Consider the following 24,958-nt stretch of genomic DNA (forward strand, 5'->3'; position numbering starts at 1 on the left):
GGGATAGATGTGAATACTATAGCAGAGGTAAAGAATTGAGCCTGGAAGAAAGAAAATGTCACAGTAATAGCCTAATCCGAACAAAGGGTACTTCCCATTACCAGATCAGAAGGAAAGGGTTGTGCTGAAGGATGTCCTGTGGCACAGTGATTTAGATTGATATGGAAAAGTACTGAGCCAGACCTCTTTCATCTGCAATGTTTCTGACCTCTATTGCCACACTCACCGAAAGCTATGAATTGTTAAGGGTGCAGTTTATACCATGTGGATACAAATCACAATTTATTTACATTATTTTATTACAATTCCATCATTTAGCAAAGCTCAAAATATTTGAGCTTATTAATTTGTGTATCTTGCGTGTCTAAATGGCGCACACAGACTTTTCCTCCCACAAATCTCAATTTCATCCAATCACAAACAGCCAGAAACCAACATGCACATTCAAAACTGCAATCACATGCAACCACCTGTCACATACGAGTAAGCAGAGCTGACGACATGTGACCCTCTACCAGGCTAAACTTTCCTATCTTAAGGGGAACCTGTCCATTGATGCGCAAGAAATAAAATGCTTATAATTAATGCAAACAACACTGTGCAAAAATAAATTGCAGGAAACATGTCAGGTCTAATAAAGACAAATGGGTGAGAGCTCTATAATGGAGAAGTACGGCACGCAAACAAAGACCAAAGCAAATAACAAACAATAACAACAAGAAAAAACAGCTAACTGGTTTAATGAGTCTACTGCACTGTTTGGACTTGCTTCTTAATTTAAAGAGATTTATGCTGCCTCAAGAAAACAGCACAATCTTTATCTTTTCACACTGACAAGATTGGACAGACATCAATTTGGAGAAAAGTACCCCCCACTGAGATTTAATGTGAAGAGGATGGAGATGATGACAGCAGTAGAGATATAAATGGTAGTAAGTGGCTTCCACTTACAATGTAGGTCTTTCTGCAGCCCTTGACTTCTGAAAAGTGAAAGCGATTGCTTTCCCCAACTCGTTCTGAAAGTGAAATTCTGCTAGCAGACTCAAACTGCGAGTAGACAAAAGACGCGCAACCTCATGACATAACTGCAATGTCAGGGCAAATGTGCAACTACAGTTTATCATCGGTTTTCCCTGCCGTGCTGTAGCACTCAAGCCAATTAAATACAGGTCAACCTATATGATGAGCAAACCGGAACAGAGAGGCATTTTGGTGCGTACTGAGTGGGAGGGAGGATTAATACGTGCTGGAAATACTGTAACCATTAAATACCCATTACATTAAGGTGTCAAAAGCAGGATGTCTTTGACTTGGATTAGCTCGTCTCCCTGACTGTCTGTCTTTTTGTCTGTCTGCGTGCCTGTCTGTCTGGCAGTCCATGTCAGCCCAGTGGAGAAAGCTGCCATTGTTTTAGAGCGGGGGGGAGGGGGGAGGCAATGGCAAGGCCAGGCTAAACAGAGACAGTGACTTCATCGTTCCTGATCCACCAGTGGTTACCAGCAATGCTGGGATTCCCAAAACGAGGGGGCGATGCAAACAAGGATGGGCATTGTCCAAAAGAGGCAGTCAGCGCTCCAGGGCAGGAGCGAGCTGAAACTGAGGAGAGACTGAGGAAGTGCTGTGTCAGGACTGTGACACAGAATATCAGTGAAGCTCCGCTGAGGAACAGAAGAGGCAGGGAAGAGAGATCAGAGGTGGGAGAGGGGGAAGGGGGAAAAAAAAAAAGCTGGAGAGCTCAAGCAAGAAGGCCAAGGCCAATGAAAGCAGGGTTGAGTTTTGGTTTCATTGGTAGGTAAGAATGACGCAGAAAACTCCCGTCAAAACTAGAGTTAAGGCTTCCTAACACCGAGGAGTAAACCTCACCTGCTCTGGAGTTATTCACTGGCCAATGAGTGGAGCTGAGCTTGGACTGGGCAGCTCCCAGGTGAAGCAGGGTGTTGCTCCAAGAGAGTTACCATCTTAGTTTAGCATGTTAGCATGATAACTAATTAGCACTAAACACAAGCTTACAGCTGAGGCTGATGGGAAAAATTGTTTTGTAGGTCTTTGGTCATAAGCCAAAGCCGAAGCCAAAAGTATTGTACAAATAAACATTTTGATGTGATGATGGTGCTGGACCTCTTTGTGGAGGATTCCAGTTTCATGGCCATCCATTCAGTAAGTTATGATATTTCAGTCTGGACCGAAGCGGTGGACAGACAAAACCGACGGACAAAACCAAATAAACACTGCCATCCTTACAGCCATGCCGCTATTGTGGTTCAAAACTCAGCTATGGCCAATAAGAGGACGCTGCACTGGCTCATCTCGTATTGTACTCAATGTTCTGAGTAACAAGGTACTGCTTGAATGCTGCGGCAAAGCACTGGCCGAACATAGAGGGAGAGAGAGAGAAAGCACTGAGCCAAAAAGCAATGTACATGTGTTGCAGTGTGTGTGAATGTGTTTGTGTGTGTGCGTGTGTGTGTGTGTGTGTGTGTAGACATGTGCGTCTGTACAGACTCTTCACTGAATTGATTTTATACGCTCTGCTGAAGGCTCTGTGTGCCAAAACAAATCTATGTGTTTTTTTCATGAATAGGATAAGCCCTGCGGAAAATGTACAGATTTGATATATATATATATATATAAAACAAAACAACAAAAGATGCAATAATCGCAATCTAGGCTATTTGAGAACTGAGATTTAACATTTGTTGAAATGAACTGAAAAAAAAAATCCATCTACATGCCCTCTAGATCCTTCTGTATGGAAGAAACATCTTTCTTTGGGCATTATCTGCAGGGGGTCGACACCATAGCCCTTAACAATACTTCCTGGTTCAATCTGGACCTTATAATCCAATTATTTTGTCACAACACACTGGCTAAACCTGTGTCAAATGATTAAGCCTAAACTTGGCTTATGATAAAACCTGTCACCTCTAATAAATAAACCACTGATACCTTCCTTTTTTGAAAAGAGCACATATCTGTACGGGAAGCCATTTATAATCGTATTACCTTAAGATATTAGGATTTGATTCAATATCAATGTTAAACGTTGCATATTAAAAATATATTGGATTAGCATTAGAATTTAATTTAGCATTTTGGGTATTCATGTCTCAGTGTATAAAAACAGTCATTTTGACTGTTGGTAGACATACAGTAAATATTCTACAACATTATGCTTTTTAAAAGAAAATACTTTCTCTTTCTGCCTGTTGTTTAAGTTCCTAAAATTGCACCTTTTCAAATTGGAGAGACATAGTGGCAGTGTGTGGTTCTGAGCTTGAAGGAAAGAATGAAGAAAGTACTTTGTTCTGTCAGTAAACTGGAGAAAGTAGTTGAGAAAGGAACATATACAGTCAAATGAATGTGTCATGGCCATGGAAATAGTTTCAACAGCTTTCAAATGGGGCAAAATAAGGGTAAAATTAGCCAGATAGACGTTTGCATTTCAATGAACCTTAATTAGAAATCTACTATCAGTTATAAATGAGACTAATGGCAGGATCAGAGTACACTGTGTTTTTGTCTTTAACGATGGTCACCGTGTCAGATCTAACGATCACAGTGCCATAAACTCTTGCCGTGTATTGGTCGGGTACACGGGTACTGACACCCGACTGTCGTTCAAAATCGGCTATGATGCTGGTCATTGGTCGGCTACGATAAAATCGTCTCAAAATCTGGCTAGATTCGTGTAGTCTAATCCCAGTATAAGACATTACAACCATTATGTTAGGCCTAAACTAAATATTAACACCAGCATGCTAACATGTTCACAATGACAACGCTAACATGCAATATGTATAAATAAAATATAAATAAATACAATACAAAATTTCATGGCAATCCATCCAATAGATGAAAACAACATTTCAGTTTGAACCAATGGGGTGGACTGACCAACCGACTGACTGACTGCCACCTCCAGAGCCACACCGCTAGTATGGCTAAAAACAAAACAACTACTTTGTTTACATTTGTGACTCATTGCATCAAACTAACAGACATTTCAACATATCACGGCGCAATAATTCCTTTAAACAACATTTTAAGTGAGTCTAATTTATTGCAAGTGCCGCATGTTAACAAGCATTACTGACTTGCTTCCTGTAGACCTTAATTCATTACTGCTTATTCCATTACTTTCGCATAAGGGTACTCCACATCACTTGAGATGCATTGTCACATAATTAACAATATAACATTAACCTTACATATGCCCACATATCAGCGGAAATCCTTATCCTAATGAGAAAGACATATAAAGGGTCTTTGTTTTATGCTCTTTAATTAAGTGCCACAGTTGGTTCAAAGTTGGTGAAAACCAGTCCAAAGACCACTTCACAGAAAAATGCTGTAGCGAGAACAAGGCTCGACTGCATGCCTAGGAGAACCAGGGTGGCACCGGCAGTAGCCTATAACTTCCTCAAAACTAAATATAAAAGAGGTTGACCTTCCGAACACACCAACTAGTACTAATATTAACTGCCTCAAAATAATATTTCAATAAATAAAATAACACAGGAGACTCGCCATCCTAACACCATCAGATGATGATGACAGGCTTAAAGGAAAAAAAACACATTATTTAGCATATGAACTGTATTCAACGGGCCAAACACGCTCAAGCAAACTCACTCGAGTTGCTTGCTCACCAAACCATGGCTTTAGAGTAGAGTAGTCCAGCTAATTTAACATGTTGATCACTCAAGCAGTGGTTAAACCTCATGAGGAGGAGTCTCTCAAATCGTTTGTTAGACAACCTGTTTCCACCTCGGAGTCAATACAAGACTGGCCAGGCTGAAGAGCCTCTTCACAGGCGCGCAGGACTGCGTCGCTGTGGTGAGTCTCATGGATAAAGTCTTTGCTGTAAGCCAGACGATTGCTGCACAAACGTAATAGAAGAACTTATGTAAGGCAAGCAACGACATAATTGTTTGATTAGGAAATCTAATGTGATTACTGACTGTAGAAACAGTAACATATTACATTACTGCGTCATAGACACATGTAATGTGGTTATAGCACAATGCGTTACTTCAAAACGTGTTACTCCCAACACTGCCGTTGAGGATAAGGGAAGAACTCAACAGAAACAGTGTTTTCCTTTAAGAACAAAATGTACACCTAAATTGGGCATCTTCACACTGAATAGACCCAAGTTGACAGAATTATGTCTTCCTGTGCCATCCGTCTGTACCATCTTTGATCCAATATTTATCTTAGGCCAATGAGAGAAGGACTGGCATCTGAAAATGCAAGATAATTATATAGGCCAAGAGAAGATATTTGTTTTTACGTCTTAAATGTGATTTTTATAGATGCTGGCAACCTGATCCAATAAATCGCTGTAGACTTGAAAGTGTGAGGCATTAAAAAACTCCCAAGTATTAAATTAATCTCTGTTAGTCTCTAATTCAAGTGTGGGCTCACACCCTGTTTCGCCCCCGGAGAGTGCCAAGTCTAAGATCATGCTAAATTGCTCTTGTCATGTGTTTAAGACACTTGGCATTCTCAGCCCAGTGTTTTTTCACTGTGATCTATGTGGTTTGTGTCCAACACACTACAACTTGTTGACAGAAATAGCACTTTTCTTACTACTTTTAATGTGATTCAGTAACTGCTTTAGCCCGGTACCAATCCATTGCGAGGGCTGACACTATCGCCCCACCTTAGTCTTGGCACTTAACGTCTCTTGTTTTCTCCCATCCATCAGCTGGTGTTTAGGAATTGCCAAGCCCCTTTCCAACAGCCATCTCTGGTCACAAACAATAGCCTGCCTACTAGAAGCATTCCCAGACCTGTCAGTGAGCCCTGCTAATAATAAACTCTAATAAAAGCTGGAACGCATTATTCCCAAAAGCGGGAAGGAAGCAGGAGCAACAGTTGGTACACTATGCCCAGGTTGACATAATCTTGCTTTATGGGCCATCTGAGGTCCATTGTTAGAACAGCAACAGGGGACGAGCTGGAGCAGCAGATAGGAAGCGCTCGCCATTGCATGGCATTCAGGATTACCAGGGGGTAACGTGAAGTTGGGAATGTTTCCTTTTCCTTGACTAGAGAGTGCTTAAATTGGCTTTCCACTCCATTTTCTTTGTAGAAGTTGTCCTGATGAACTAAATTACAAACAATGTCTTATTGTATGGCACCATAACTTCTCTGAGGAGTCTTAATTTTCTAGAATGTGGGAAAATAAACAATTCTTACTGCAAATATATGAAACTGAGAGAGCAGTGCTAATTACTGGCCAATGAGTCTGACTGACATGAAAGCATTTAAATATAAGGCTGGTGTTATTCCATTATTTTATTATTAGAAGCAAATCCAATGAAAAGACCAAAATCAACTGTGTTAGGCCTTCTTTTTATACCTTCCAACATCCCTACCTGATCTGTGGCACTCAGCCCCCCGCCAATTTGTTCCTACTAAAGACACAAATATTTAAAAACACATTACAAATACAGTTTAGTTTTATTTTTAAGGCTAAATAATTTCTTGAAAAAGCTAGGCACTGCAGCTTTTAACAAAAGTCAACCAAACAGGGGTAAATGGAACATTTGTAGGGGACTACTTTCAGTGGTGTACAACTGTGGTTATAAAAAGCAATCTACAGAGACTATGTGGAGGAACATGTCTTCCAGTGGAGGAAGACATGTTTTTAATCGTTTTCGTAGTCATCAGTGAGATGAATTCATGTTAATTTCTCTTGTCGCTGTATCTGTTGACAATTAGAAAAATACAGAATTATACACATTTAAGCTTTAAGTCAACAGAATTTTGTGTCATGCCCTTCTTCTCTAAAAAGAACACCTTGTACTAAATTAAAAGGGCTGGGTAAATCAAAATCAATCAGTTAATTGACCCAAACACAAAAATCACGCTAATTAACTGCTGCTCAGCTGGGGAAACAGAGCCAAACAACAACGAATCCACACAATCCAACAGAGAATGGAATTTCCAGTGTGACTAGACAGAGCCTGCCTTTACCACACAGCAAAGTACTGCAGGAAGGTTCAGCGGCTACATGTCGATGTTGTATCTAGAAAGGCGATCGACGCTAGCTCCAGGTCTTGGGCACTTAGGCACACAGATGCAAAACACTGGGAAACTCCTCAATTGAGTGCCTGAACCTATCACTGGACAAGTCTAGACCAGACAAATGATACATTACACACAAAGAAGGGGACAGAGGGGCAGACAAATAGTAGTATTAGGTGAGTAAAAAGAGAGGTGCAATTAGAGATAACTGTTCTTATGTGCTGCATACTTACTCCTATCTCACGGTAGAAGATAAAGAGTGTATTTCAGGTTCTTTGGCCGATGTGGACGACACATACGCAAGCAAGTCTGTATCATTGAAGTATCACAATCAATAACATACTTTTAAAAGTTATGTGGTTAATTTACATATGTGAGAAGTATGTTTAGTGACACTTACAGTTTCATGTACAGTTACATGTATTAACATAAAATAAGGCAGCTGAAAATGGAACAATGCAGCTCAAATGTTAAAAACTTAACCTAAAGACCTTAAATTCTGTTCTGTAGTCAATGCGTTTAATGAATTAGGGAAGACAAAAAGAACCATGTTATGCAACAGTACAACTTCTACGTAAGGGATTTTAAGTAGTACTAGTCTCCACCTTCCCTCCCTCCTTTTCTGCCTCGGCCTTTGTAATTTCCTCCTATTGGGTCACTTTTCCCAGCAACTCATGGGTAGACCTACTTTGTTGCATTCCTGTCACTAACACTGGTGAACGTGCGTTTTTCCAAACTCCTCTCCACCGGACTCATGCTCCTCCCCCCAGCCTTGACCGACGTCTCAATATCTCACTTGTCAGAGCCTCGTTCTTTTTTGCAACCCAAGTGCGGAGCAGTTTCATGAAAGGAAGGCTAATGACGTTCGCACAGCTAATGGCCAGGTATATGGAGGCGACAACGTATGCTGGATTTGAACTCTGACTCGTTTCGTATGTGGTCAGACGAGTGCAATGCCATGAGTACTTTTAGATGGACTGTCCAAAAGAGGGTACTTTCAAGAGTGACCAGTTGAAACGGGTAGGAACACTTTTGCCTTTAGATGAGGTCGGATAACACTTTGTAGGAGGCTGCTTAAGTTTCAGCTACGTGTACCCAATGAACTGGCAACTGAGTTGTCCACATACATGTGCTATATAGACACAACCATGCGCTAATGCTAGACTAGGCAAGCCCAACAAGCCCTCTCAGTCAGCCACCACATTCATTAATTCAGTTCCCATGGTAAAACCAACATTGTATGTTCTAAACTATTTAAAAAACTTTAACTGCAGTCTCTACATGCTCATACCACAATTAAGTAATCGCTTATAAGCCGCTTTCTAACTACCAACTGGAATCAATTAAATCTTTAGGTTATACAGCCATAAATGTTTCAGAGTGGCCAAGGATGATTAAAGTTAAGGGAGCAATCACTGGTCAATTTAAAGATTTATTTCCATGTTAAAAGGAACAATGGCTCCTTCTCTGCCTAAAATAAACCCATGAGACCGGCAGATGACTTTCCACAGCCCTAATAGAATTAGAGTCATGAAGCTAGTGCGAGACTTAACATTAGTGACCAGTTAAAAACAAGCCTTACAGTATGTGTATCAAAGCACTCTGAGGTAGGGCACTGCCCTGGTGGCCAATTACCCACAGTCTGGATGCTATTTAGCCTACATTCGGCCTTCACAATGAGCCCTTGCACCCTAGCAACAATGCAACAGTGAACCTCAATAAATTTGTGGCAGACTTTGCTCATATTCCATGCCTCATGGAACTGTTCTGCTATAAAAGGTTTATTTGTGGGACATGTGGCCTCTCATCATCCAGCTGGAGTATTTAAGTCTCTTTCATCCCTCATGCATTGTGGTTTAAATGCTGAAAGGACTTTTCTTAATAATCACTAAGGATTGAGGACTTCTTCATTATTGTTGCTGCAGTATTTCATGTTTTCGTGGCTACACCTTCTGAAGGATGCATGCAGGCAGTTCAGCGGTGTCTGAGCCAGGATTCTTGGGAGGATGTCTAGTCGGGCCCTTAGTACTTTTCTACACTGCTCCATCTCAGGGGGCAAAAAACAATACTATGAAAACAGTACACCTGGCGAGTGCTACAAAATGACATTAAAATCTTACGAGAACTGATGTTCGACATATTATTTTAGACATTTAAGTAGAATTGTTGAATTTGAATTGTTTGAATTTCTTAAGAAAAACATGGTGAGAAACTATTCTACTTTCATCCGGGTTTATTGTGCCACCGACAAACATTTCATCAGTAACGGGAGGATTCTGACTATTGTTTATTATCTGCTAGCCTTAGCTGTCAGTCAGCACTCATCTGTTACACTGGGCTGGAAAATAACATGCACAGGCAGCTAACGCAAGACTGTTTATTGACCGCTCATCACTCTGTTCATCTTTGTGAACAGCAAAAATGACACATCCTTGCTGCAGAGTGGCACATCACTCCCTAAACACCATCTTTGGCAGAAACATTGGCTTGTGATTCCCTTTACCAGATACAACAGACAACAGTTTCATTTTGTAGTTTTGCTAACTGGCAAGCTTAGTGGGGGGGTTGTAGTGATGAAATATTTTACGTGGCACACTGTCGCAATGGCAAGCTCTGGCTCTAACCCTGGTTCAGTGGAAGTCTAAAGATCTAAACCTTTTTTAAGAATAATATATCCAATTTGGCTACTGTACCATGCAGGGTTGACCTAGGAGGTGTTGTGCATGCTTCAGTCCTGTTTTCTTTTTTTTTGCAATGCATTTCTCTGTCGAAACAGAAACATGGATAACTAACCTACTCAAGGCCTGTTGACAGCAAGGAAAAACACAAGGCTAAACAGAGGAGCTAATGATACCCTTGGCTGGCTGTAAACAAGCGCAATGTGTTGCTGAGACATCAAGAATTCAACCAGCCACTGACAGAGGACCTAAAATTAGCCTAATGTTTACCCCCACTGGATAACAAAGGCTAGGAACATATTTCTTGTGAGTGTCAAAAGTGAACTGCACTCCTCAGATTTGATCTATTATGAGTAATTTACTCATCAGTAGGACAGTATAATAGTTTTACTTGCCATTATTAGGCAGAATCTTAAGATGTTGTTTAAAAAAATATTTTTTTTCTTTCTTTCTTTCTTTAACTATATGTTGCGCAAGTCACAAAAACATATTCTGCAGACACCTGGTCCATTTGTTTTAAGAGGATTCTTTCTAAATTCACATAGCCAGTGGTCAGCCGATGGTAAAAAATTTCCCAGGGGACATGAGGGGAAATTTAAGGAATTGCTGGGAACTCAGCGTTTTAAAGAGTGAGAGGGGGCTGTACTTACTGAAAATGTACAGGAAAAGGAGTGAGTAGGAGAGGAGGATCTCAGGCAGACAGACGAAGGAGGATTATGAAAGCATGAACAGCAAAACACAGCAAGAACATAAGTGAGAAAAATAAACAAGCGATGGGCTGCCAAGCACTGGCTCAGCAGAGGTACTTCCCCTTATGTGCACAGCTGGATTTGCGAGACGGTGAGCAATACTCCCCTCTCTACTCCCAGACTCTGACACAAGCAGGGGAATTTAGCTTCTCCATGCTAGGCTGATTCAAAAATAGCACTGGATAACTGCATGGTGGTATCTTAACAAGAAAGTGCTCAATAGAGTGCTGATCTCCATCAAGGCCTGAAAATCTCCCTCGTCAACACGATGAGAGCAAACAGATATCAATTTCCAGTCAACATGGTATGAGGTAATTTGACTTATTTAGAACTAAATGGCATAGAAACAACTTTCATGCAGGAGATGGTAGTTTAAGTCTGTCACAGACTTAGAATTATCGTTTGCCTTTTTATTAACCCTAACTATAATCTTCCCTATACTTAAAGTGGTTTAGTTGTCTAAGCCTAACCATATCTAAACTATATTTACTTCCCATAACCAGGATCTCTCCCTGACCATCACCATACAGTAGGTGCCAAGTGCATATACTGCAGAAAGAGTGAATTTTAAAAACAGTGGCATTGACAATAATCCGGGGTTTTGCAGAATTGTCCCAATTGTCCCAACATTGAAGTTTTGTCTTTAGAGGAACCTGAGTGACTGACAAGGAAGGCCAGGGCATACAAAAATAAAGCAGAGGTTTTGTTTGTTGCTGACTCCAAAAAAGTAAAATCTGAATAAAAACAGAATGCAATCATTTGAAATGAACTATTTACTGACAACAGTTTTATTAAGTGCCCCTGAACTCATGCAGTAATATCCTTGTTCACAAAGTGGTGAACCTCGCTCCATCCTCGCTTGTGATCGACTGAGCCTTTCCAGGATGCTCCTTTCATACCCAATCATGATACTATCATCTGTTACCAATCAACCTGTTTACCTGTGGAATGATCCAAACAGGTGTTTTTGGAGCGTTCCACATCTTTCCCAGTCTTTTGTTGCTCCTGTCCCAACTTGTTTGACACGTGTTGTTGGCATCAAATTCAGAATAAGCAGATATTTCCAACAATCAATAAAAGGATTAGATAAAATATTTGGTATATTGTCTTCGTACTGGTTTTTTAATCAGGGTTGTATGTTCTTCTTTGCTTGTATGCTGACGTTGGCTGTTAACTAAAAAGCGCTTTTACACAGTCAAAATTCAAAACTAGTAAAAATCCACTGTCAAATTTAATTGTAAAATAAATTTGAGAATACTTCTGTAAACTATGCTCTTTGGGAAATTATCAGGGAAGTATTTACTGAGTATTCCTTTCTACCTCTGAAAAACAATTGCAGGATCATACCATTGAAATCACTTAGGACTGAAAATTAGGTGTGGTTAAAACATTCGTACAGATTATCTGAAAGTTATGGTCATGTTGTAACCACTTTTTGTGGTGCAGCAGCTTGTATTAATATACAAACATTAAAACCACACCCCAATTGAAACTAGACAGTGTTGATGCAATCAGGCCTTGAAAACCAGTTCCCATAGTAGACATACAATTACTTACAAAGTCTGGATACTTTCACCATTTTCTGGTCAAAGTTAAAATATACTTCAACATTGGAAACAAGTTCATTGGAAACAAACTTAAAGAGAAAAATGTTCACGTTCAAAAGCTATAATTATACAAAAGAAGATATAAAAAATGCCAAAAAATTCCCCTCCAGGTAAATTTCTGAGAAGCCCACCTCATCATCTGTTAAATCAACTGTTGTTAATGCCTATCATCTGAGTACTGTCTTTACTGCAGGGTAGGTTAACATACATGTTGTACACAAACTGTACCTGCTCCTTTATCCTGTTGAGGTTAGCTTGCTTTTGAATCATGGCTTCAGAGAGATGATCAGATATGCAGATAACCAGTTAGTCAAAACAGAGTTTGTGGCATAATGAAGTGCTGCCAATTATTGCAACATTTGCAGCTATCTGATGCTACACACCCACGGTGGCAGCAGAGTGTTTGCTTTGCAAAGGGTATATGTGACACTGCTACAACACCCTCTGGCTACTGAGACAGGTGAACTTGTGATTGGCAATTTGACACATCTGTCTGACATTTAGGACCACATAGGAGAACCATGCAATATGGCAAATGAATGGACAGATCTGGCTTCAACAAGTGGAAAGAACAAAAGCAAATCATGTAGTAAATTTGTTTCCTTGTACAGCAGAATAATAAAACACAGCATATATTCACTGTATAATAAAACACATTTTAAATGACATACTTTAACGTCTTCAAGAAAACCTTGAAATGAATGAGGAGTGATTTTAGATACTCACTGGTAGTTCTGAGGGTTCGGGAAGAAACTCAGCATCTTCTCCAAAAATAAAATCTGGTGGCAATTCTGGATACCGTGCATTGAATATGATGTCCCCTGGGAGAAAAGAAGGAATCATTATTACATGACTGATGACGCTAATGTGAACAACATGAATTCAAAAGGGTGGCTTGCTTGCGTTTCATTGTGTGCTATAAAATGACCACAGTGTATAAAGGGATCAACCTAACTTTCATCTCATAAGAGCTCATTTAATGTATTTGCACTCTCTCTGCAAGCAAACCCTGAGTCTTAACAAGTGCTTTTGTGTACAACTGAGGCCTAAAAACATGTCACTCTCTTAATATCAGTGTCGCAGTCTACCTTATTCTAGTTCTGTAGTCTCAGGCATGAGAGTCATTTTTTTTAACAGTGCTGAAACAAGGGAAATTGCAGTGGGAACAATTTGACATTATCTTAACCAAGCCAGTCTTGAATCTGAATCTGACATGCAATGGCTTGTTAAGGCAGCTGAGTTTTTTTTTCAGCAGCTGCCTTAACAACCGCATGATATGCAGCTGTTGAGCTCTGGGGTTTTTTTTAATTTAAGTACCTACGGTAATGAGCAAACTTGACATTTACCACTGAAGCCACTCAAATCCTGCCAAACAGGTCTGTCTTGTAAAGATAATTGCATAGGTCTTTTGAATATAGCGCACATAAAGCGATGCTAAAATCAAGTTCTGTTTCAAGTTTATTTATTCAGAATCTGAAAGAAGTTAAACAAATCATATTATGACTGAAAAATGGATTTGGACAAGATAAAATAAATAAAAAAGACTTAAGACGGGAATGGCCCTCGCTGAGGACATCACAACATGAACACATAACACATTGCTTGGGCTGGTTCACAATGTTCCGATATTATGTTACACAATTCTATTTGTGTGCTGCAAGTCTGTTCTGCTTTTTTTTTTTTGTCATTCCAGTTCCAGCACGAAGAGACAAACTTACACATATGGAAGTACTTTTCCATTGGAGGGGAGTCAAACAAGGAGAAGAGAGGATGTGCTGTAAATCTGTACAAACCACTGGAAGTCTGTCAGAGATGTACTGGCATGGTTCCAGAGGGAAATTGAGGTATTTGGAAGTGTTTACAAGTTACAACATAGGCTTTCATATACGGCTTTGTTCATACAGCCTGAGACAGCAGTGAAGAAGCCTCACTCCAAAGTGTAGTCGAGTCGAAGCATAACGTACCCTCTCAAAGTCTTACTTCTTTGTCAGCCGTACATTTTATTGAGGTCATAAGGGCGTGATATGTACAACAACAAAGGCCACAAATTGTTGTTTAGCAGTACCAGCCAAAGTGGTGAAGTGGAGGGGGCATTAATAGTGCTTAGCTCTGAATAGAGTGTGCCATGCTTTTGCACGCTATCAGTAGGCAGGTCCATAGACTGGCAGACACCAACCTGCGGCTCTGCATCCTTGATTAAACAAACCTTCTTCCTCAGGCTAAAGCACAGGAAGGTGCAGCAACTAGTACAACAGCTGCGCAGATGTCGCGTGCCAGTGGCTTGTTTTTTTCGTGGGGGGGTTGCAGCTCTCATGTCTCCATGAATTAAAGACTTCTCCCGTAACTATGACAGATATAGCGCACACAGTGGTTTAGATCAACTTAAGGGTAAAGACAGGGTATATTACACCGCTCTCTAAATCAAACCACCCATCATGAATAATGATTGTGGTCATTAGGGTTTGGCAATAAGCCAGCAGTTGGCTGAGTCCATCCCTGGATGTTTGTTGGGGCAATTTTTGCCATTTCATTTTGATAATTCAATGTTGGCCTCTGAAGACTGAGTGAGAGCCACTGCTCGGCGACAGACTCTGGTTCAGTGAGCTAACCTAGATGCACAAAGAGGCCAGCAATGACAGGCAGAGGCAGCAGGGAAAAACAGCGTGTGGAGCCAGAACTTTAAGCCCCATCTAACTCTGGGACTTAAAGTTCCTCTCCTGCCATTGATTAAACCCCAAGAAATTTGTCTCTGTTCATCAAAATGACATATTTAGAAGACAAAAAAACCTGTCATGCCTTAAAATGGCTGAGATGTAACGCCTTTGCCGTCATTTAGTATGCTTGGAGCATACTTGCTCACCTTCGTCTCTGCTCATCGAACACACAAACAGCCCTTTCTGGCAGAAAGCCCTGAAGGAAAACCTCTCCCACATGCCATACGATTGCACTTCAGTTACCCAATCTTGTCTTGCTAACGCTTTACTAGCAGTTTACGACGATGACCTTCATCATGATATGCTTAATTAATGAACAATGCAAAATTCAAGTGAAACTGTTTTGAGTAGAGACCTGGCTGTCTGAATCTGTGTTTCTGAGACTGTCATTGGTACACCGCAGTTGCAAAGTGGAAATGCTCTCCCATGGTGTTGGCTGTTTACCCATGATATGCCTCGTAGCAAATAAAAAAAACATCATATGGGCAAGTTAACAATTTTCTCGATTTTCATTGAGTTAACCTGGCAATTAAGCTCGCCTTAGCTTGGTAAAAAAAAGAGAAACCTGAATTCAAAGAAGTACGGTTCTATGTTATTGTTTAATAAGGAAATGCATGTAAGACCATTTCTTGACATTTTGTGAGTTTACTTCATTTATTAGCCTTAAAAAAAATCTTGGAACGCTTGTGGAACATAATGAACTTGCTGCTTGCACACATCTCCTGGCTGAAACTATGGGTTTGAAATCTCATCCTGCCTCTTGACCAGATCGTCTCAACCGCTTTTACATGTTGCCATGTAACCCCACAACTGTGTTGCAGACTCTTCAACCTCACATCTAAACATTCCTCGAGTCTAGCTTCAACATCCCAACAGAGGTCACAACCATTTCCGCCGAGACAGATTTTTTAGCAAATTTTGCAAAACAAGCAACTCCTACTTCCTCATACTTGACATAGGTGGTTTTTTTCCCCAAGCAGGGCCACATTTGTACCGAACTTCAAGGACAGCCGGACAAAACTTTATACAAATACTCCTGATGAATTTAGCATGTCATATCATTCCCAAACAGCAGACTGCAAACACTTTTTATTTAGGCCTGCACATTAACAGGCAAACCCTCTGAACAGTAGGCATCTACTCAAAGGACTTAAGGCTTAAAGGTAACTCATCAGCCACAAAAACCTGAATTGAGCCATAGTAACTGATATTATCTTTTCAGGACGTGTGTGTACACACACGCCTGTCACCATCATTCCAGTAACACTAAGCTGAAATCATTCTAAACCATGGTTATAACCACTTAACGACATTTAATGATGTTGCCCATTGAACATTTTAGGAGGCATGCTCATCAGGGAGAGTCTCTGATGTGGGGACTTGAATCAGAAGTGAGAGAGACCCTTCCAGTAAAAGTTCAGTGGCAAAAAGCTACAGCATGTTTACTGGTATCATTTCAATGATTGTGTATAACCATAATAAGAAAAATATTCATCTTGTTTTTGTACTTAAGGAATTCCTGTGGGTGCTTTTGGTCTTACTGCTCGCTTAGTAACTGCAATTACAAAACATTCCTATGGTAACTTGTACATGGTATTTTCATTGACAACCCTCTTTGTAGTCAACTGAAGTCCTTGTCAGAATATTTCATTGAGCCTACTTGCACAGTTCTGGTTACATTTCTAAAAAGGTGCGCTGAACACGTGTGTTGAATAACATGTTGATTTCACATATCCACTGGAGTTGATGACTTCAGTGTTGACCTAAAACCACCTCTCATTTACAAAATCACTCGACTGTGAGACATACCTAAGTGGATCACTTGAACACTAATCAAGGTTGGACTGAAAAATCAATGTAATTCAGCACTGGATGTATGTTTCGTGCAGATCCATTGCTCTAGACAATGAATCAATTAACCTGAGCACAGTGGGCAACCTGCAAATTCAAATGGTGTCAGAGTACAAAGAACAAACAAAAGGATAAAAAGAATGGAATCAAAATTGATTAAATTGCGCAATCAGCCCGGCTTAACTAAATGCGCTTTAATTTGTGTTTGCTGTTGATTAATCTAAGAATATATTGACACATACAGACTAACAGCCAAGTCTGATTTTAAGACTGTGAAGAGCCTTAGCTGACCCTGAGTTCTAGATCTACGACTACTACTACTTTGCGTCTTAATAAGAAAAAAGTGCTTGCCAATAGTTTCTCTCCCACATTTTTCTCAAAAGCCATCAATAACATCAAATGGTCAATGCAAGACTCAATACATTTCAGTGGCTGTTTATTCAACCAACATCAGACTGGTGTGGTTCATTTGAAAAGGACTCATTTACTTACATTTCAGGGTTTCTCCAGCATAGGGGATGTGAAGTTTGAAGCGATCACAGCAGGGACCAGGGGTCAGAGATGTACATCTGAACAACACCAAACATAAGGAAATAATCAATCTATTAGCCTGAGCACATGAAACAGTAGGCATCAGAAAGGTGGCTGAGATGTAACCCTGTAATCTTTACAAAATTCAATACACCTTTAATGATTTAATGAGGACAAACAGGCAAATACATTTGACAACAGATTAATGCTAATTTCCTTAGTGAAAACTTGAAAGACTTTGTCAACAGCCTTTTTTCCATGACTATTATGAGACGTTTGTTATCATTACCTGACAACCAAAATAGCAGAGATGTGTTGAGATGTTAGTGTTAAGATCGTCGAGAGATTTATTTAATTTGCTTTACAACAGTCAGACCAGCAAATCTACTCTCTGCTTAGCGATATATACAATAGAAAAATATCTCTGATCACCAATCTTAAAATTATGTTGCATGCACTGGTTATGGCAAGCTTGAGCTAAAATGACACTTTCACCAGGTCTAACAATACATCTGGATGTTTAAATATTTCACTATCGTATATTCTTACATGAATTCAACAACGTGAATTTACAAAATCAGAATTGGATATAATAATATAATAATAATAATAGATGAGCTATGGCCATAACATTTACCGAAAGCATCATCCATGCTGATACACTGAAGATCTGTAAGGTTTTCATTCACAGAAATCCTCACACTCAAATTTGCAGTTTGGAAAAATACCTTCAACCAGCTATTATTCCCACTTCACAACTCCACTATAGTTCTGCCTGGTCCCATCCTACTCATCACTCATTATGACTGTGTAGATATGCATGTATATATGTTAATATTTAACTATGTTTTCCCCAAAGTGCAGCCATCTTTATATCATTTGAATGCAGCATCACTGCAGTGCATGAGAGACTGAATGGACCGCGTGTTTCACATAAACAACTTCCGGTCCTGTCCGCTCCTCACCCAGTTTTGAGGTCTGTGACACGGAGACAGTTTGTGGAGTCGAGTCCTACACGTCCATTCCGCACAACGCTGCTCAGCAAGGGCCGCAGCTCAGGTGAGATCCGGTGCAATGCAACCTCAGGGGACATCTTGTTCATTTTAAGCACTCTGTGGAGACAAGGCAACACTTAACGGATATGCTTTAACTGAAGTTATCAAAACCGTAATTTGTAGAAAGAAAAGCATTTACTTGCAATGAAGACTCAAATGGCACAAGCTAACATTACATAAGTGGCACGGTCACTATTCGCTGTCACTTCCTGGTGTCATGGAAAATTTTGTATGCACGTCAGAATCAGTTACTTAAGCTACGATTTTAGCTCTCTGGCGCAAGTATATCAGCGGAATTTCGTTTTGACGGGAAGAGTAGGCAGGCTGACAAAGTACACCTCATTATTCGCGGAAATTACATGATAAAACCAGGCAAGGCCAACAGGTGTCACAGGGATACAAATGCATCTGTAACACTACTTGTCCCCTCTCTCACTGCGGTCTGCCATGTAGACTGGCCACATTGCATGGGAAACACAATATACTATTTAGCGGATGTCCTACACTTATACTGTTACGTTCACTGGTTCGGCGGGAGTAAGTTTGTACGCTAGAATTTGTGTCAGGATGTAACTTGCTCTAAATACGCATAAACTTTGTACCGTTAGCCACTGTTAGCTTACCACAGAACGGAGCGTCAAATTGCTACAATTCGATTGATTCGCCTACTCGAAAAATAGCCTGTTCATTAGTGTCGATTTACATACAACATGCGGTGTGAGTTAGAGTACCTGAAAGAGCTGGAAGTCAGATAATTTAAGCGTTAAGGCCAATGTTTACTTCATTCTCTCAATATTTCCGGTGCATGTTGTTTGGGTCCTTTAAATAGCGCCGTACCTAGCTGTCTGTAATAATGCCTGTTTTAGACAATAAATGTTTTCACTCCCAGAGCCATATTTCTTGGTGAAATATTACTCATACGGTATGTTTTGTTTGAAGTAATTATACTTAGATAATTTGAAGAAACACTTAGTGTGTATGTACTGATTCACTGACAACAATGGTTCTGGCAATGGCTATAACACCAGGCAGCTATCATTATACAATTAGATCGTCACTTGTCTGAAGTGGGTGCTGAGCTGTGTTACTACCCGATCCTTACATCCTGCCCGATCGGTGTTGCGCATGACCTATCTGCGGACTCACGGTAGCTACGGGACACGCCTACTACACATTACACCCTGCCGAACGGTCAGGTCTCGGCACCAAATTTACTTGGTTAGGTTTAGGAAAACATCTGAAGCGGGTAGTGAAATAGGTGGCTAATACAGTAAAGGGTGTCTGCCGTGTAGTAAGCGAAGTGGCAAGCACACCTCTGTTCAACTAAAAGTTTTAACCATTCCTAAACCAAATCTTCGCGCATGCGTGGAACAAACCGGATTTCCGGTACGGATCGGGCAGTGACAAGTTGTACACCATACTTGAATGCAAGGTAATTATTGTGTTGCATTTCTCGTCAATATTTTGTCTCAACGCACTTCTTCGAATTTACCGTTCGGCCACTGAAGCCGGGTCATATTTCCTATCCTTTCCTCATTTTTTGACTCAGTTGGCATGCTACACAAGCAACTCCTTTAAAATTAGCCTAATATTTACACTTTGTGACATTGTGACGTTTATTTGACAGCTGTATCATTAGTTACATGAAGTATTTGCACAATAAGGATTTATATGTAAAAGATAATGTACAGTAAGCTAATACTACATGGTGTCTTGCTTAAATATTTATTTTTTTACTTTATGCAGTAGTAAGACCAGCTATTAACGTAACATTGAAACATGTCATATAGGTAAATACAAAACAATTTAACACTAAACGGTATTCATATTCAATGTTTTTATTAATTATACATTAGTAAGTAATGTTACTTAACTACCCACTTCAGTACATAAACGAGGAAGTACTATCTTATGTACTTCAATTACTTAAGTATGTATATGATTATGCTCATATACATATATACAACTACATACTCATATACATAAAAGTCCAACTCATGTACACTCTGCTAAAGTCAATGGCTTTTTCCTTTAAACCTGTATTGGTAAGAAATGCCATTGCAGTCACATCACAATGAATACCTGAATCCTATGAAATGACCAAACACATATGTGCAAATTTATGTGTGTGTGTGTGTGTGGCAAGAGCTGAGAATAAAAAGTATTTTGGTGATTATAGTCCTTTTATAAAACTTCTGAAATGCATTTTTTAAGCATAAATGGTTGTGTCACTGTAATAACATTCATTATCCTGTTAAGTCTTGACTGCCCAACCACACAGTCAAATATGTAATCTTACAAGTCTTTTTTTTTTTTCTTTTAAATGGGTCCAGCAATGTTTTCTTTTGGACTGTGCTTATGGCTCAGTCTAAATTGTTAAACCCACTGTGTGCAACTTTGATTTGCATTTAGATTAAATCGTTTTAACGTGCGACTGCTCTCTTTTGAGAGTGTGTTTTGTTCAAGTCCCAAAAACGTGTGTGGTGACTCTTAAATCATCTCTTCATTCACTCATTATGCACATTCTGTTTTGCTTGGGCTTTAGTGGAGCCTTTTGTTAAGCTATGTTATGTGTAATGGTCGAACACATTTTACATTAACATGCATCTGCAAACACTTATTCAGGTTGGTCAGCTGTTGTACTGTATGATAACTCACCCTCAAATTTAGCTAGAAAGGGAGAAGTTTATGAGGCTTTCTTGCTGTTTCAAGTGGTTGGACAATACAGATATAAGATTCTCCTGCAGCGGAGAGGTGGAGGGTTCTAGGCAAGCTTTTCATGCCTGCTGAGGGAAGACAATATACTGTGAGATGGGGGAGAGAGAGAATTGAGCCATCCTGCAGCCAGTGGCCAGGCTTTCCAAGTCTTCCACTGCCTAGGCAGAGATTTGAAGAGATTAACACACTAGCATTAGCTCTGATACAAGCCGAGGATTGAATTAATTATAGACTTTTACTGGGCTGTGGTGCATTCAAGTGGTGTTGTATTGAAATACCTCCACCCCCCTACTCCACCCGCAATAAGATTGGAACCTGTCCAACTCAGCCAGCGATGAATGCTCTATTTTTGCATTCTTCCTTGTTTCAGTCAAGCTCATGCTAATGTGGGAGATAAATAATATCAAGTGATTTTTGTTTGGAGGCTATCAGGAAACTAGTTTACATATGTTGCCTGATATGCCCCCAAGGAGCCTGCTAGGCTTCCCATTTTGTCCTTGTTTATGAATAGGTTTTACTGGAAAGGCTGGACGAATGTAAAGAAATTCAGTAATCTCATAAATCATTACACTGTAATTTAAATGAATCATTTTTGAGAAATTCCATGTCCACAAATGCGTGTTGTTGCTGTAGAAATAATACAAATGTGTGTTTCAACCAGATCATGACTGAAGAGGCATTTGATGTGATGGTGGTTGGCTCCTGTATGACTGACCTGGTGAGGTGAGTAAATTTTGCACTCACTTTAGTTTGCCTGCTAAAAGGTTGTGTAAGTACTCTGTCAGTGCTCCATGTGCTTCCTGAAATTATCATCTATCAACCTTACATTTTCCGAGAAGGAGAAAAGTACAAAATCTCTAGCTAAATCTGGGCACAGGAAGCTCCTCTGCTTCCTCAGGTGGGCCCAACAGGAAGCAGCACATTGGGCTAATTTTCATGACCATATTAGGACATTTTGAAAAATGTAGAGTTTCTCAACCTGTGGGTCAGAACCATATAGATGGTGTTTTTAAAACAAATTTATTGGATATATTGATATATTCTTAACTGAAAACAGTACAAAAACAATATATTTAATATTTGACCTCATTAACTTCATTGATTTTTGTAAATATCTGCTTATTCTGAATTTGATGCAGCAACACATTTCAAACAAGTTGGGACAGGAGCAACAAAAGACTGGGAAAGATGTGGAACGCTCCAAAAACACCTGTTTGGATCATTCCACAGGTAAACAGGTTGATTGGTAACAGGTGATAGATCATGATTGGGTATGAAAGGAGCATCCTGGAAAGGCTCAGTTGCTCACAAGCAAGGATGGAGGAGGTTCACCACTTTGTGAACACATGATTGTATGAAGGATGTTACTACATGAGTTCAGGGACACTTCATAAAACTGTTGTCAGTAAATAGTTCATTTCAAATGATTGCATTCTGTTTTTATTCAGATTTTACACAGTGTCTCAACTTTTTTGGAGTCAGGCTTGTATTTCTTGTATATTGTATATTCTTTGTCAGTCACTCAGGTTCCTCTAAAGACAAAACTTCAATGTTGGGACAATTCTGCAAAACCCTGGATTATACTCAACGCTTTCACAGGCCTCTGTCCCAGCTTTTTTGTAAATGTTGCAGTCATCAAATTCAGAATGAGTGTATTTCTACAAGAAACAATAAAGTTGGTTACTTCAAACATTAAATATCTTCTCTTTGTATTGTATTCATCTGAATCTAATTATAGGACTATTCATGTCCCTTTAATGTAGTGGTTCCCAATCTGGGTTTCAGGACCCGCAAAGGGTCTCCAGGTGATTAAAGGCTTTAAAAAAATAAGATGTGTTTGTTTTACACAAAATTATACTTATCTGTTCTGATTTTCTGACTCTGAATTTATGCTTTTTCTTTTGAAATACTGAACACTTTCACCTCTTTGGGCCTCTAAAAGTCTGTCAAATGAAACAGTCCAAGAAGGAAAATTTGTCTTTAGTTAAAGACCAGAATTTTACAAGATCACAAGCTAAAATGTTGGGAGCCGCTGTGTTAACAGTTCGAGCATATCCTATCAACTGTAACTAGACGCAGCAACCCAGTCTAGCTTTGGATTTTTTCCGCATGCTGAAGCGGTGTGCATGTAGCTGTAGTAAGACCAATACTCTGCATTTAAAGAGTGTGGAGGTGACTGTTTTTAGCCTTTCCCAAACCAAAAACACGAGCAAATGGAATGGAACAATGTGTTCATCTGCTTTAGCATAAGCTGTAGTCATTAGTATGTCCAAATAAGTACACGTATTACCTACAGTAGCTGAGTGTAAGTGAGTGTGCTTACTCATGCATAGCAAAATTGGCAGGTGTGGCTAGAAACGAGAATCCTACTTTTGCATACCTATGTCTGAAATTGAGGACCCATTGTTTCAAAAATTACTGAGAATCTGCTTCTGTTAGCATTGTAAACTGCATTATGTCTCGCGCCAGAACGGAAAGCTCGACAGGCATATTAACAGTAACTTAGGGGGTGTAGCTTAGGAAACGGTCAATTGTCTCTGCTTAAAACATGTTTCCCTTTATTATTATTAACCACCACAACCACTATTTTCCTTCAGGGATTTTATTTTGACATGCAAGCTTGTGGAAAATATGGCATAAGGGCTGATGGGTGTTTTCCACCATGACTTGAAATGGACTGCACAGTCCTGTCTACACAAGAATAGAGGAAGTGGTCTAAAGTTAGATAATGCCGCTGCCTTTTCAGTACTTGTCCTAAAAGCCTAAAATGTTGTAGAGAACATCCCTGGTCTGAGAGTGGTTGGTCCAACAGCTTTCAGGCCATTAGGCAACAACAGTGAGCAGACGTCCGGTTAAATAGGGAGACATCTGTCCATCTTTCTACTACTAAGTTTTATAACATTTCCTGCCAGGAGGACAGATCGTTCTTCAGCTGCTTGTTCTTAGACATTATTGATTCACTGCTCCAGCAGGTTGACAGACGATGCAGGTGTGACCATCTCATGGTAAATCCAACTCAGGTTTCAAAGACTCCAAATGTGCAGATGATCTGGTATAATTACTGCTTACTAAAATGTCAGTGTTGCATCATCCTCATACGTGGTGAGATTTGTTGAGCCAAGTAGGATCCATTCCCACAAATCATTAGTCATCAACTCCAGCACAATGGGTTAGTTGAAAACAATTTGTCACCCTCATTTACCATAACCTTTGTGAGGAATGACACAGTGTCGAAAGATACATAACGTAAATGCAGCAAAATGTCTTCATGGTTTCCAGCCAACTAAGTGACTTCCTGTCAGCAGGAAGAAGCATGTTGTTTGAGCTTGTGCAGCAGTTTTGTCATACAGCTTGTATTATGTTTTTATGTGAAATCCTGGGAAGAATAGCTGTCACCTGGCTGCCAGCAAACGGAGATCTGAATAAACAACCACAATCTGTGCTAGTGGGAGAAAAGTTTCATGGCATTCTGGGGAGTGCACACTCCAGTTCAAGTTGTCACATTTTAGTTGTCACTCGCAAGTCTCCACTTATCAAAAACATATGCCTTCTCCTACTGGGTTTTTTTTTTTTTCGGGCAAGTATTTATTTTGTTGCTCATTAGCAATTCAACCAGTGACTTTCTGCTTTGAAGGGCAGGAGTTGTCAATTAAAACCCTAATAAGCTAACAGGAAATGGCCTGTTTTTGTCAAGAGTGTGTGTGTATGTGCGCGTGTGGGGTTGGGGCTTTTTGGATGGAGGTCAGAATGCGGATAGGGGAGGGTAGTTGGAATACATTCGCAGCCCTTCAAAGTGATATGCATGGCTTTGAAGTTAGAAATCCAGTTGTCTTGAACAGCCAGTGTTTGGGTGGCAGTACAATTAACTGACAGGCAGTGGAGGCACACACACACACACACACACACACACACACACACACACACACACACACACACACACACTCATATACACTCTCACACTCGGTCTCTCTCCGCTTCTGTCCTGCCATGCAAACACACAAGTGTAAAACAGATCTCTGT

At 40.0% G+C, this 24,958-nt stretch overlaps 2 protein-coding genes across 3 annotated transcripts in view; one reads left to right on the top strand and one right to left on the bottom strand.

The window, feature by feature from the left end:
• Nucleotides 1-19,052, bottom strand: part of babam2 (BRISC and BRCA1 A complex member 2) — a 71,908-nt gene extending 52,856 nt beyond the window's left edge. Inside the window, exons 1-4 of one of the 2 annotated variants that reach the window (XM_041954403.1) lie at nt 18,952-19,052; nt 18,131-18,277; nt 17,127-17,203; nt 12,796-12,890 (exon numbers count right to left, since the gene is read on the bottom strand). In XM_041954403.1, coding sequence (XP_041810337.1) covers nt 12,796-12,890; nt 17,127-17,203; nt 18,131-18,267 — 309 coding nt within the window. In that variant the 5' untranslated portion in view covers nt 18,268-18,277; nt 18,952-19,052. Of the gene's footprint in view, nt 1-12,795; nt 12,891-17,126; nt 17,204-18,130; nt 18,278-18,359; nt 18,500-18,951 lie in introns of those variants that run through there. The other variant, XM_041954404.1, reaches the window with a different exon arrangement.
• A 260-nt stretch (nt 19,053-19,312) lies between these two features.
• The window catches only part of rbks (ribokinase), a 36,304-nt gene continuing 30,658 nt past the window's right edge, over nt 19,313-24,958 (top strand). The window contains exons 1-2 of the mRNA XM_041953918.1: nt 19,313-19,652; nt 21,600-21,661. Coding sequence (XP_041809852.1) covers nt 21,603-21,661 — 59 coding nt within the window. The 5' untranslated portion in view covers nt 19,313-19,652; nt 21,600-21,602. The remainder of the gene's footprint in view (nt 19,653-21,599; nt 21,662-24,958) is intronic.

The sequence above is a fragment of the Chelmon rostratus genome, chromosome 15 (assembly GCF_017976325.1).
Source record: "Chelmon rostratus isolate fCheRos1 chromosome 15, fCheRos1.pri, whole genome shotgun sequence".
Taxonomy (NCBI): domain Eukaryota; kingdom Metazoa; phylum Chordata; class Actinopteri; order Chaetodontiformes; family Chaetodontidae; genus Chelmon; species Chelmon rostratus.